At 45.5% G+C, this 13,904-nt stretch overlaps 1 protein-coding gene across 1 annotated transcript; it reads left to right on the forward strand.

The window, feature by feature from the left end:
• Positions 1-1,023: 1,023 nt before the first annotated feature.
• On the forward strand, positions 1,024-6,102 carry LOC118938844 (thymidine phosphorylase). The gene is made up of 10 exons (XM_036945258.2): positions 1,024-1,304; positions 1,718-1,999; positions 2,382-2,584; positions 2,741-2,839; positions 3,198-3,327; positions 3,412-3,530; positions 3,775-3,937; positions 4,193-4,420; positions 4,587-4,727; positions 4,835-6,102. Exons 2-10 carry the CDS (start codon positions 1,861-1,863, stop codon positions 4,972-4,974), a joined length of 1,362 nt encoding a protein of 453 aa, XP_036801153.1. The 5' UTR covers positions 1,024-1,304; positions 1,718-1,860; the 3' UTR covers positions 4,975-6,102.
• The last annotated feature ends 7,802 nt before the right edge of the window (positions 6,103-13,904 follow it).

Below are 13,904 nucleotides of genomic sequence, written 5' to 3' on the forward strand. Positions count from 1 at the left end.
TGAGGGTTAGGGGATGGAGTGAGGGTAAGGGGAGGGGGTGAGGGTAAGGGGAGGGGGTGAGGGTGAGGGTATAAGGAGGGGTTGAGGGTAAGGGGATGGGGTGAGGGTAAAGGGAGGGAGGGGGGTGAGGGTTAGGGGATGGGGTGAGGGTAAGGGGAGGGGTGAGGGTAAAGGAATGTGGTGAGGGTGAGGGTATTGGGATGATGCGAAATGGTAGGGTCAGATGTTTTTACTTCAAAATGACTGTTTCCCCTTCTGATTCGTGATGGGTTGTGACTACTGTCGTAGTTAATGACTAACTGACCCACTCCACCACTCACACCCATTGGTCACTAGTCCTTCCATACAGACAGACAGAGAGGGGTATTTGACAGGTGTGTGTTCTCAAGGTTGGAAGACATGACAGTGTTCAGGAGCAGCGTTCCGGTACAGGTAGGAAACTCTTAACAGACACAGAAAAGAAGAGGAGGAAGGGAAGCTCTGCTGAGGTACACAATAGTAGACTTGGTAGACAGAAGATGCTCTTTGGTAAAAGGGGTAAATTGGTCATCAAAAAGAAAGGAGGACCAAGGTACTCTTCATACAATTAATTACAATGTCTTTATTTGTATGGCATGTTCAATGGAAACAAAGTTTAAAAAGCATTTCGGCTGCATGGCCTTCCTCAGAGAGTACAAAGAAATGATAATACAATGTTCTCTTTTCAACATATTTTTCCAATCAGCCCTGATTTGAAGAGGGAGTGGTTACAGCATTCATTGGACAACACCCAGTAAGCAATACAATACACATTAAAAAGTGAAATACTGTAGATATGCTACCAACAAATTTAACTCAAAGCTAGAAGCATCAGAATGCCTAGAAAGGTAGTTCTAAGCTTAAATATGACTGGGCAAAGTGCCAAGAATAGGAGAGCCATCTTTTTCCATAGTACATTAGAACAGTGCAAACGTGGACAATAACGGTCCAGACATAGATGAGGGCAATAGTGCAACATGTCCACTAGATGGCAGCAAATGGACCAATCACAACCCGACAGGAAAGGGGAGAAACCCATGACATGGGTTGTTGACTCAGAGAGAGAAAGACAATAGTTGAACAGTTTTGAACAAATGAATTCCTTCCAAAATGAAGTAGAAGCAAGAGAGAAATAGAGCAAGAGAGAGAGATTATTATTGTTATTATTATTATATATATTTTTTCAGTTTCATTTTTCTGGCAAGTTCAGCTGACTAGTTCAGCCAACAGAAACGCCCTGGTCAAACAGACTTTCCAAGACAACACTAGAACTCTTCTAAGTCAAGGTAAGATTTTGGTATTACTCATTTATTGCCACTGGGGCCCACTTGTGTAACTATTAACTGACTGTTACACTGACGTTACTACATGATTGTAGCAGGTTTACTAACGAGTTAGTTCTATTAACTATGCTGACGATGTATGCCGTTATTTTAGATAATATGGTAACAAAGATGTAGGTTGTTTGTAGAGGTTTGGCGTGGAAATGTTTTTTTGCCTGGTCACATGTGTTGTACATTGAAGTCCACAAGCAAAGGGAGAGAAGGAACGCAACGTGGCAGTTATGAGAGTGAACTGTATTTACGCTGATCAGGGGTGCATTCATTCCGCCGATTCTGTTGAAACATACACACACACAATAGTTTAGTGATTTAAAACAATCCCTCGTGTATTTTCCTCTCCTACTTGTCACATGCAGCTGTGTGTCAGTCAGCTGTGTGTCAGTCCGCTGTGTGTCAGTCCGCTGTGTGTCAGTCCGCTGTGTGCCAGTCCGCTGTGTGTCAGTCCGCTGTGTGTCAGTCATCTGTGTGTCAGTCCGCTGTGTGTCAGTGAGCTGCAGGGATGGCGCACCACGAGCAGAGCAAAGCCACTTTCCCAGAACACATCCGCAAGAAACGGAACGGTGAACAGCTGAGTGCTGGGGAGATCCGAGACTTCGTACAGGGTGTCAAGGACAAGACCATCCAAGAGAGCCAGATTGGTACACACACACACACACACACACACACACACACACACACAAGCAAACACACACACACACACACACACACATGCAGACACACACACACACACACACACCATCCAGCGACGTGCAGGTAGGTCTCAGAGTCACAGTGGGTGGGATGCCAGATAAGGCAAGTTATTATAGGTCTGCAGAGAAGAAGACCCCCACACACTTTAGACTGAGTATCAATAGTCAAGCTCAGGCCAAAACCTGCACTCTACTCTACAGTTGAAATTCTGATCTGATGTGTGTATGTGTGTGTGCGCGTGTGTGTGCGTGCGTGCGTGTGTGTGTGTGTGTGTCTGCATGTGTGTGTGTGTGTGTGTGTGTTTGCTTGTGTGTGTGTGTGTGTGTATAGGAGCCATGCTGATGGCAATCTGGCTGAAGGGAATGGTAGCAGAGGAGACTCTCGCACTGACGAAGGAGATGATGATGTCAGGGGAAGTGATGTCATGGCCGGCAGAGTGGGAGGGGCTAATGGTGGATAAACACTCGACAGGTGGAGTGGGGGACAAGATCAGCCTGGTGCTGGCTCCTGCTCTGGCTGCCTGCGGCTGCAAGGTACCTGCCTGGATCCACCTGTGTGTGTGTGTGTGTGTGTGTGTGTGTGTGTGTGTGTGTGTGTGTGTGTGTGTGTGTGTGTGTGTGTCTGTGTGTGTGTGTGTGTGTGTGTGTGTGTGTGTGTGTGTGTCTGACTATCAGAAGCTGTGTCCATAGGTACCCATGATAAGTGGCAGAGGTCTGGCACACACAGGCGGCACGCTCGACAAACTGGAGTCCATCCCTGGCTTTAACGTCTATCAGTCAGTACAACAGGTACTCTCTCTCCCTCTCTCTCTCTCTCTCCCTCTCTCCCTCTCCCTCTCTCTCTCTCCCTCTCCCTCTCTCTCTCTCTCTCTCTCTCTCTCTCGCTCCCTCCCTCTCCCTCTCCCTCTCTCTCTCTCTCTCTCTCTCTCTCTCTCTCTCGCTCTCTCTCCCTCCCTCTCCCTCTCTCTCTCTCTCTCTCTCTCTCTCTCTCTCTCTCTCCCTCTCTCCCTCTCCCTCTCTCTCTCTCTTTCTCTCTCCCTCTCCCTCTCCCTCTCCCTCTCTCGCTCTCTCTCTCTTTCTTCTGTCTGTCTGTCTCTCTCTCTCATTTACAAGTTATTAACGTGTGATATTGTGGCACCATCCTCAGCTGCATCAAATCCTGGAGGAGGTTGGCTGTTGCATTGTAGGACAGACAGATAACCTGGTGCCTGCTGACAAGGTCATGTACGCTCTGAGAGACGTTACGTCTACAGTCGACAGCCTCCCACTCATCACAGGTCTGCCAACAACAACAACAGCAAACTGGACAACCTTTTAAAGTAGAGAAATGAACATGTGAATAGTGTGTGTGTTCTCTCCAGGCTCTATCATCTCTAAGAAGGGTGCTGAGTCTCTGAGTGCCTTGGTTCTGGATGTGAAGTTTGGGAATGCAGCTCTCTACAAAGACCTGGGCAGTGCCAAGTCACTGGCCCAGTCCATGGTAACCCTAACACTGACACCTGACCTTTACCCCATTCTTGTTTTAATGTCTGGAGGGCCATGTTTTCACTCCTGCCTTGTACTTGATTGATCAAGTATAAGGTTGTTGATTTAGTTAGGAACTCAACTGGTTGTCAAGTCTGGAATAGAAAGGACATAACACAAAGCAGACCCCTGACACTTACCATGACCCCTGACCCTTACCAGACCCCTGACCCTTACCTTGACCCCATTCTCTCCTGCAGGTGACAGTTGGGAACAGTTTGGGGATCCGTACCGGGGCGGTGCTTAGTCGTATGAACTGTCCTATTGGTCGCTGTGTGGGGAACACTCTGGAAGTGATGGAGTCCCTGGAGTGTCTAAAGGGGAGGGGCCCAGACGACATACTGGAGCTGGTCACAAGTCTGGGTGAGGAATACACACACACACACACAAACACACACACTCAGTGAATTGGTTCCTTTGGACCAAAACCAAGCAGACCAAGACCTAGTTAGAATGTCAGTTCTGTTCGGGCTTAGCTACAGTCTAGACACAGAAGCTGTGGACGTTCATTACCTTCAAATTCAAGTCAATATTCTGTGTGTGTGTGTGCGTGTGCGTGTGTGTGTGTGTGTGTGTGTGTGTGTGTGTGTGTGTGTGTGTGTGTGTGTGTGTGTGTAGGTGGGCTGCTGTTGTGGATGATTGGCCGTGCAGGGAGCCTGGAGGAGGGTAAAAAGGTGATCTCTACAACCCTGCAGAATGGTGCAGCCCTGGAAAAGTTCCAGAACATGATGATTGGTCAGGGAGTAGCCAGTCAGATCGCTGCATCACTCTGTTCAACCAACGCAGACTACTACAGCATCCTGAGACGGGCACACTACCAGACAGAACTGGAGACACAGGGCCATGGTAACACACACAGGCACAGATTAACAAATGCAAATGCGCGCACACACACACACACACACACACACACACACACATACACACACACACACATACACACGCACACACGCACACACGCACACACGCACACACATACACACTGCATGACTTTGTCTTCTGGTGTCTGCAGGGACAGTACTGGACATAGACGGCATGGTCATTGCTCAGGTGCTGCACAGGTTGGGGGCGGGACGTTCGAAGGCCGGAGACCCTGTCAATCACAGTGTGGGGGCGGAGCTTCTGGTGTCTTTGGGACAGAAGGTGGAGAAAGGTGAGAACTCTCTGACCCTGTGTGTGTGTGTGTGTGTGTGTTAGGGTGTGAAGGGTGTAGGGTCGGTGTCACCCTGATCTGACTCGACCTTTGCCCTCTGACCGCAGGGCAGCCATGGCTGCGTGTCCACTACGAGACTCCGGCGCTGAGTGCAGAGCAGAGACTCGGTCTACAAGGGGCGCTGACACTGGGGCCCGTCGACCAGCTACACACACAGCCACTAGTGGCAGAAATCATACTGCCATAGTGACACAAATCTACTCTATGTTAAAGCTTGATTTGGAGATGACCTGCCTTTGGGAATCTCAGTGTTTTATTTTTAAAGAATGTATAGTTCAGAACTAAAGCCTCTGTGTCCTGCTCTTCACTCTCAAAGTCCTCTCTGATTCACCCATATAAAGTCATAAGATTCTGTGGAGACTGAATAGATTTTAACCGTTTCCAGTGAACTGCTATGAATCAGAGTATTGTTATCCAGGAAAACACACATTAAGTCAAGACAGATGTTGATTTACAGCTGAGTTTCATTAGTGTGTGTGCGTGTGTCTGTCTGTTTGTCTGTCTGTGTGGTGTGTGTGTCTGTCTGTCTGTCTGTCTGTGTGGTGTGTGTGTCTGTCTGTCTGTCTGTCTGTCTGTGTGGTGTGTGTGTGTCTGTCTGTCTGTCTGTCTGTCTGTCTGTGTGGTGTGTGTGTCTGTCTGTCTGTCTGTCTGTGTGGTGTGTGTGTCTGTCTGTCTGTCTGTCTGTCTGTGTGGTGTGTGTGTGTCTGTGTGTCTGTCTGTCTGTGTGGTGTGTGTGTGTGTGTCTGTCTGTCTGTCTGTGTGGTGTGTGTGTCTGTCTGTCTGTCTGTCTGTGTGGTGTGTGTGTGTCTGTGTGTCTGTCTGTCTGTCTGTCTGTGTGGTGTGTGTGTCTGTCTGTCTGTCTGTCTGAGTGGTGTGTGTAGGGATTTTCCTTTTTGGTTTGTCTCAGCATGAACTCAACAGATTCTTCCAAAACCACAACGATAATGCTTTCCACATTGCTTCTAAATATGAATACACATGTCCACACATCTCTATTATCATATAAATATAAGAACAAAATGTTTGGCCAGTATGGCCCTAATAACCTGGTAACTTTAATATTATGAAAACATTTGGTGACAGAAAGAAAGGAAACATTACAGAAAGGAGATATTACTGCACTGTTGGAACTGGAACACAAGCATTTCACTACTCACTCACATACATCTGATAAATATGTGTACGTGACCAATACAATGTAGTTTGATTTGTAAAGGATATCATAAAGGCCCAATGTAGGCTACATATCAATCCATAGAAAAATGTTTTGCAAATGTATTGAAAATTAAATACAGAAATCAAATTTGCATAAGTATTTACACCCCTGAGTCTATACTTGTAGAAGCACCTTGGGCAGCGATTACAGATTTGCTTTGTCTTGGGTTTGTTTGTATCAGCTTTGCACATCTGGATTTGTTTTTTCTCTCATTCTTCCTTTTCTCACGCTCTGTTCTGTTCTCAAGCTCTGTTAAATAAGATGGGGAGAGGTGAAAAACAGCAATCTTCAAGTCCTTCAATCCACAGATTTTCAATGGGTTCAAGTCTGGGCTTTGGCTGGGCCACTCAAGGACTTGTTCTTTAGTCATTCCAGTATTGCTTTAGCTGTATGCTTGGGGTCATTCATTGTCATTCATTGTTCCCTCTGTCCTTGCCAGTCTCCCAGTCCATGCCGCTGAAAAACATCCCCATAGCATGATTCTGTGCCTGGTTTTCTCAACATGGTCTCAGAGCATTTCGTATTGTTTTGTGCGTATATAATCCAAAACACTCCATTTACTATGATATGTATTGTATCTTTATTTGGGGATGTCCATTATCCATTTTGTATGATATATTATGAATAACAATTCACACGATATGTTTCGAATTTGTCAAACGTATCATATGTCACGAATTACAATTTGTTGTTGCTAACAGCTAAATGGATAACGCTAACTAGCTCTAGGGGTTAAGGTTAGGGGAAGGGTTAGCTAAAAGGGTTAGCTAAACGGGTTAGGGGAAGGATTAGCTAAAAGGGTTAGGGGAAGGGTTAGCTAAAAGGGTTAGGGGAAGGGTTAGCTAAAAGGGTTAGGGGAAGGGTTAGGGGAAGGGTTAGCTAAACGGGTTAGGGGAAGGATTAGCTAAAAGTGTTAGGGGAAGGGTTAGGGGAAGGGTTAGCTAAACGGGTTAGGGGAAGGGTTGGCTAAACGGGTTAGGGGAAGGGTTAGCTAAAAGGGTTAGGGGAAGGGTTAGGGGAAGGGTTAGGGGAAGGGTTAGCTAAACGGGTTAGGGGAAGGGTTAGCTAAACGGGTTAGGGGAAGGGTTAGCTAAACGGGTTAGGGGAAAGGTTAGCAAAAAGGGTTAGGGGAAGGGTTAGCTAAACGGGTTGGGGAAGGATTAGCTAAACGGGTTAGGGGAAAGGTTAGCTAAAAGGGTTAGGGGAAGGGTTAGCTAAAAGGGTTAGGGGAAGGGTTAGCTAAACGGATTAGGGGAAGGATTAGCTAAACGGGTTAGGGGAAAGGTTAGCTAAAAGGGTTAGGGGAAGGGTTAGCTAAACAGGTTAGGGGAAGGATTAGCTAAACAGGTTAGGGGAAAGGTTAGCTAAAAGGGTTAGGGGAAGGGTTAGCTAAAAGGGTTAGGGGAAGTTTTAGGGGAAGGGTTAGCTAAAAGGGTTAGGGGAAGGGTTAGCTAAAAGGGTTAGCTAAAAGGGTTAGGGGAAGGGTTAGGGGAAGGGTTAGCTTAAAGGGTTAGGGGAAGGGTTAGCTAAAAGGGTTAGCTAAAAGGGTTAGGGGAAGGGTTAGGGGAAGGGTTAGCTAAAATGGTTAGGGGAAGGGTTAGCTAAAAGGGTTTGGGGAAGGGTTAGCTAAAAGGGTTTGGGGACGGGTTAGCTAAAAGGGTTAGGGGAAGGGTTAGGGGAAGGGTTAGCTAAAAGGGTTAGGGGAAGGGTTAGCTAAAAGGGTTAGCTAAAAGGGTTAGGGGAAGGGTTAGGGGAAGGGTTAGCTAAAATGGTTAGGGGAAGGGTTAGCTAAAAGGGTTTGGGGAAGGGTTAGCTAAAAGGGTTTGGGGAAGGGTTAGCTAAAAGGGTTAGGGGAAGGGTTAGGGGAAGGGTTAGCTAAAAGGGTTAGGGGAAAGGTTATCTAAAAGGGTTAGCTACATGGGTTAGGGGAAGGGTTAGCTACACGGGTTAGGGGAAGGGTTAGCTAAACGGGTTAGGGGAAGGGTTAGCTAACTTGATAAGTAGTTGCAACGTAGCTAAAAAGTAATTGCAAAGTTGCTAAAGTTTTCTGTGATGAGATTCAAACACGCAACCTTGGGGTTGCTAGACGTTCATGTTATATGCCCACTTATCCACCCCGACCAACCACCCTACTTTAGATTTTGCCTTAAGAAACCTGTCTTATGTAACCATTATAGAGGAAATGATTGAATTAACTACCATGTTGTTTAATTGAAGATACTATGCTGTTTTTACTTGGAAAATTATCCATTGTTATATTTTAGTATAGGCTTGTCTTGTGTGACTTAGTCATGGGTCTGGACGTACAGATAAGAGCCGTTTGGGTGCAACTGCAGTATGTGAGATCCTGTTTAACAATCTACAGGAACTTTGATGTGTGAAAACTGTAAGGGAAATATTACGTATTTACCTGCTTTGTTGAATATTGATTGTTGAATTATATGCTTAACAATAGTAAGAGATTTTCATAACTACAAATGCTGTGCTTCTGTAAAGGGATGGTTCCCCTCTAGCTCCCTGCAGCTGGTCTGTGGGTATAGTCAAGGACATGGTGTGAGCCGAGATAGAGAGAGCCTGAGAAACAAAACAAACCCCTATTGTTTCTAATACTTTTTGTTTCTGAGAATCTAAGCCAGGGTACAGGCTAACAACACCCGGTGAACATAACCACAAGATGAACCCAAGTTAGCTTATGATGCCCCAAATCTGCATGGGAGGGGTGGAACCAGCCATGACTAAGCATTTTTAGGTCTGCTATATAGGACCTTTGTTTTTTCTGTACCGTTGAGCTCTCTGCCTTACACTCAAGTGTGTGGGGTCGACCAGCTTCATTATTGCAATTCTTATTAAATAAAGATGATCGTTTGAAGAAATGACAAAGTCTCTCTCACTTGGTTAGAATGTCCTGCTAAACATTCAGGTAACACACAGACACACACACACAGACACGCACACAAACACACCGACACATGCACACACACTTGCGCACACGCGCACACACAAACAAACACAAACACACACACACACACACACACACACACACACACACACACACACACACACACACACACTACTCAGCTGTTCACATTTGTCTTGATTGACATGTTTTTCAGTTAATTTGTTGTTGTTGTTGATGTTAAACAGGTCCTTCAGTTTATAGTGACTGTGTATCTATACCAGACTGTTGGTCCGAAAGTCAAGCTGAGATACGTTAGTCAACTGATTCTCTCTGAGGACCATTGCGAACCAAACTCTGACCACCTTGATGACCCTGACTACCCTGAGCAAAACCATGGCTATCCTGAACCAAACCAGGCCTACTCACATACAAACCTTGCCGAATTGATACAAAATATTGTGCAGTAATGTCATTTTTCACTGGATAAGTCTGAAACTTTGCACACAGACTGCTGCCATCTGGTGGCCAAAATCTAAAGTACAGCTAGACTGTATTATTTTTTACCATATCCAATGTGTTATATTCTCCTACATTAATTTCACATTTCCACAAATTTCCCAGTGTTTCCTTTCAAATGGTATCATGAATATGCATATCTTTGCTTCAGGTCCTGAGCTACAGGCAGTTAGATTTGGGTATGTCAATTTAGGCAAAAATTGAAAAAAAGGGTACGATCCTTAAGAGTGCTGCCTTTAAATATTTTATTGAGTTTGATAGTGCTATCATTGTGTGATGCCTGACATTGGTGATAAGTGATTGATTGTCTGTAAATTAGGCATTCTGAATTAGATGTATTGATTCTTCACAATGGCACCCTCTTCTGGTTATCTTGAGTGACACAGGTGGGTTTTATACATTCTGTTTGTGAGATATGTTATGGGTATAGGCCTGTGAAATGCTTTGATTAAGCTCCATTATGTGTCTTTCATATTTGATGGAAAACCACATCTGTTAAGGCATTAGGGAAGACAGGTCAGATGTTAGGTTGGGACTAGGGAGGGTATGGGTAGAGGAAGACAGGTCAGATGTTAGGTTGGGACTAGGGAGGGTATGGGTAGAGGAAGACAGGTCAGATGTTAGGTACGGACTAGGGAGGGTACGGGTAGAGGAAGACAGGTCAGATGTTAGGTTGGGACTAGGGAGGGTACGGGAAGACAGGTCAGATGTTAGGTTGGGACTAGGGAGGGTACAGGTAGAGGAAGACAGGTCAGATGTTAGGTTGGGACTAGGAAGGGTATGGGTAGAGGAAGACAGGTCAGATGTTAGGTTGGGACTAGGGAGGGTACGGGAAGACAGGTCAGATGTTAGGTTGGGACTAGGGAGGGTACAGGTAGAGGAAGACAGATCAGATGTTAGGTTGGGACTAGGGAGGGTACGGGTGGAGGAAGACAGGTCAGATGTTAGGTTGGGACTAGGGAGGGTACGGGAAGACAGGTCAGATTTTAGGTTGGGACTAGGGAGGGTACAGGTAGAGGAAGACAGATCAGATGTTAGGTTGGGACTAGGGAGGGTACAGGTAGAGGAAGACAGGTCAGATGTTAGGTACGGACTAGGGAGGGTACGGGTAGAGGAAGACAGGTCAGATGTTAGGTTCGGACTAGGGAGGGTACGGGTAGAGGAAGACAGGTCAGATGTTAGGTTCGGACTAGGGAGGGTACGGGTAGAGGAAGACAGGTCAGATGTTAGGTTCGGACTAGGGAGGGTACGGGTAGAGGAAGACAGGTCAGATGTTAGGTTGGGACTAGGGAGGGTACGGGTAGAGGAAGACAGGTCAGATGTTAGGTTGGGACTAGGGAGGGTACGGGTAGAGGAAGACAGTTCAGATGTTAGGTACGGACTAGGGAGGGTACGGGTAGAGGAAGACAGGTCAGATGTTAGGTTGGGACTAGGGAGGGTACAGGTAGAGGAAGACAGATCAGATGTTAGGTACGGACTAGGGAGGGTACGGGAAGACAGGTCAGATGTTAGGTTGGGACTAGGGAGGGTACAGGTAGAGGAAGACAGGTCAGATGTTAGGTTCGGACTAGGGAGGGTACGGGTAGAGGAAGACAGGTCAGATGTTAGGTTGGGACTAGGGAGGGTACGGGTAGAGGAAGACAGGTCAGATGTTAGGTACGGACTAGGGAGGGTACGGGTAGAGGATGACAGGTACAGACCAGGGTCAGGGAGGGTTCAGGTAGAGGAAGACAGGTACAGACCAGGGTCAGGGAGGGTTCAGGTAGAGGAAGACAGGTACAGACCAGGGTCAGGGATGGTTCAGGTAGAGGAAGGCAGGTACAGACCAGGGTCAGATGAAAGGATCAGGGAGGGTTCAGGTAGAGGAAGACAGGTACAGACCAGGGTCAGGGAGGGTTCAGGTAGCGGAAGACAGGTACAGACCAGGGTCAGGGAGGGTTCAGGTAGAGGAAGGCAGGTACAGACCAGGGTCAGATGAAAGGATCAGGGAGGGTTCAGGTAGAGGAAGACAGGTACAGACCAGGGTCAGGGAGGGTTCAGGTAGAGGAAGACAGGTACAGACCAGGGTCAGATGTAAGGATCAGGGAGGGTTCAGGTAGAGGAAGACAGGTACAGACCAGGGTCAGGGAGGGTTCAGGTAGAGGAAGACAGGTAAAGATTGATGATAATGGATAGAGTAAATACACTGGATTATAGGTTTGATGTGGGGGGGGGTGAGGTAAGGGGAGGGGTGAGGGTAAGAAGAAGGGTGAGGGTATTGGGATGAGGGGATGTGGTAGGGTCAGATTTATTTAGGTCAAAATGACTGTTTCCCCTTCTGATTCGTGATGGGTTGTGACTACTGTCGTAGTTAATGACTAACTGACCCGCTTCACCACTCACACCCATTGGTCACTAGTCCTTCCATACAGACAGACAGAGAGGGGTATTTGACCAGTGTGTTCTCAAGGTTGGAAGACATGACAGTGTTCAGGAGCAGCTTTCTGGTACAGGTTGGAAACTCTGAAGTTTTGAAAACCTTGACAGACCCAAATTGAAAGCAATTGCATAAAACGACTATAGATTTGTTCTACTCCTGACTAGTTTGATAGTTATGACCCTACCATTTGTTAAACATATGATATGTCACGAATTACAATTTGTTATTGCTAACAGCTAGGTGGCTAACGCTAACTAGCTCTAGGGGTTAAGTTCAGGGGAAGGGTTAGCTAACTTTCTAACGAGTTGCAACGTAGCTAAAAAGTAGTTACAAAGTTGCTTAATTAGCTAAAATTGTCCGTGATAGGATTCAAGACATTCGTGTTATACAGCCTCCCACCCATCCACCCCACTTTTGTTTTTGTCTTAAGTAACCTGTCTTTTGTAACCATACCAACATAACATATTATACTAATTTGAGTTGTCCCAGATTTACTTTTCATTTGCATTCAGGTCAAAGAGCAACATTTTTGTCTCATCAGACCTTTTTCCAAACTTAAGGTGTGCCTTTTCTCTGGAGTGGTTTCCATCTGGCCACTCCCATAAAGCCCAGATGGGTGAAGTCCTGTAGAGACTTGTCCTTCTGGCAGGTTCTCCCATCTTAGCCAAGGAACTCTTTAGTTCTGCCAGAGTGGTCATTGGGTTCTCGTCAGTTTCCTGACCATCTTGCCCGGGCGGTCTGGGTAGTTTCATATCTTTTCAATTTCCCAATGATGGAGACCACTGTGCTCTAGGAAACTTTCAACATTCTTGATATATGGCCCATCACAATTCCATCTCAGAGATCTACAGACAGTTCCTTGGACTTGATGGTATAGTTCCTGCTCTGACATGCACTGTCAACTGGGGGACCTTATGTAGACAAGTATTGAGATGGCTCCGACAGAGATGGTCGCCTCGCTTCAGCTCCTTAGAAAACTTTGCAGTATTTTGTTTTTTTATGTATTATTTCTTACATTGTTAGCCCAGAACATCTCAAGTGTTATTACATACAGCCGGGAAGAACTATTGGATATAAAAGTGATGTCAACTTACCATCATTAACATCTGCTAACCATGTGTATGTGACCAATAAAATTTGATTTGTTTCTTTCAAAATGATGTCCGAACAATTGAATTTGCCACAGGTCAACTACAATCAGGTTGTAGTGACATCTAGGATGATCGAAGGAAATTGGGATGCACCCGAGATCAATGTGGAGCATCAGAGCAAAGGAGTGTGAATAGTTATGGAAATTAGATATTTCTAGATTTCATTTTCAATACATTTGCAAACATTTCCAAAAAACATGTTTTCACTTTGTTATTACAGGGTATTGTGTATTGTGTATTATGTATTGTGTATTGTGTATTATGTATTGTGTATTGTGTATTATGTATTGTGTATTATGTATTGTGTATTGTGTATTATGTATTGTGTATTATGTGTATTGTGTATTATGTATTGTGTATTATGTATTGTGTATTGTGTATTATGTATTGTGTATTATGTATTGTGTATTATGTATTGTGTATTATGTATTGTGTATTGTGTATTGTGTATTATGTATTGTGTATTGTGTATTATGTATTGTGTATTATGTATTATGTATTGTGTATTATGTATTGTGTATTGTGTATTATGTATTATGTATTGTGTATTGTGTATTATGTATTGTGTATTGTGTGTAGATGGTTGAGAAAATATCTATTGAATCCATTTTGAATTCAGGCTGTAACAGCATGTAGAATAAGTCAAGAGGTCTGAATGAATACTTTCTGAAGGTACTGTATATTTAAGCAATAAGGCACGAGGGGGTGTGGTATATGTGCACGGGAGGGGGGGGTGGTATATGTGCACGAGGGGGTGTGGTATATGTGCACGAGGGGGTGTGGTATATGTGCACGGGGGGGGGTGGTATATGTGCACGAGGGGGTGTGGTATATGTGCACGGGGGGGTGTGGTATATGTGCATGAGGGGGTGTGGTATATGTGCACGAGGGGGTGTGGTATATGTGCACGGGGGGG

Source organism: Oncorhynchus mykiss, unplaced genomic scaffold, assembly GCF_057628025.1.
Source record: "Oncorhynchus mykiss isolate SJ-2025 unplaced genomic scaffold, ASM5762802v1 scaffold96, whole genome shotgun sequence".
Taxonomy (NCBI): Eukaryota; Metazoa; Chordata; class Actinopteri; order Salmoniformes; family Salmonidae; genus Oncorhynchus; species Oncorhynchus mykiss.

What these genes read in the sequence shown, in the direction of transcription:
- LOC118938844 (XM_036945258.2), top strand. Translation starts at nt 1,861, where the DNA reads ATGGCGCACCACGAGCAGAGCAAAGCCACTTTCCCAGAACACATCCGC. An exon ending in CATCCAAGAGAGCCAGATTG is followed by an intron (nt 2,000 to 2,381) that starts GTACACACACAC and finishes GTGTGTGTATAG; the next exon opens with GAGCCATGCTGATGGCAATC. An exon ending in TGGCTGCCTGCGGCTGCAAG is followed by an intron (nt 2,585 to 2,740) that starts GTACCTGCCTGG and finishes CTGTGTCCATAG; the next exon opens with GTACCCATGATAAGTGGCAG.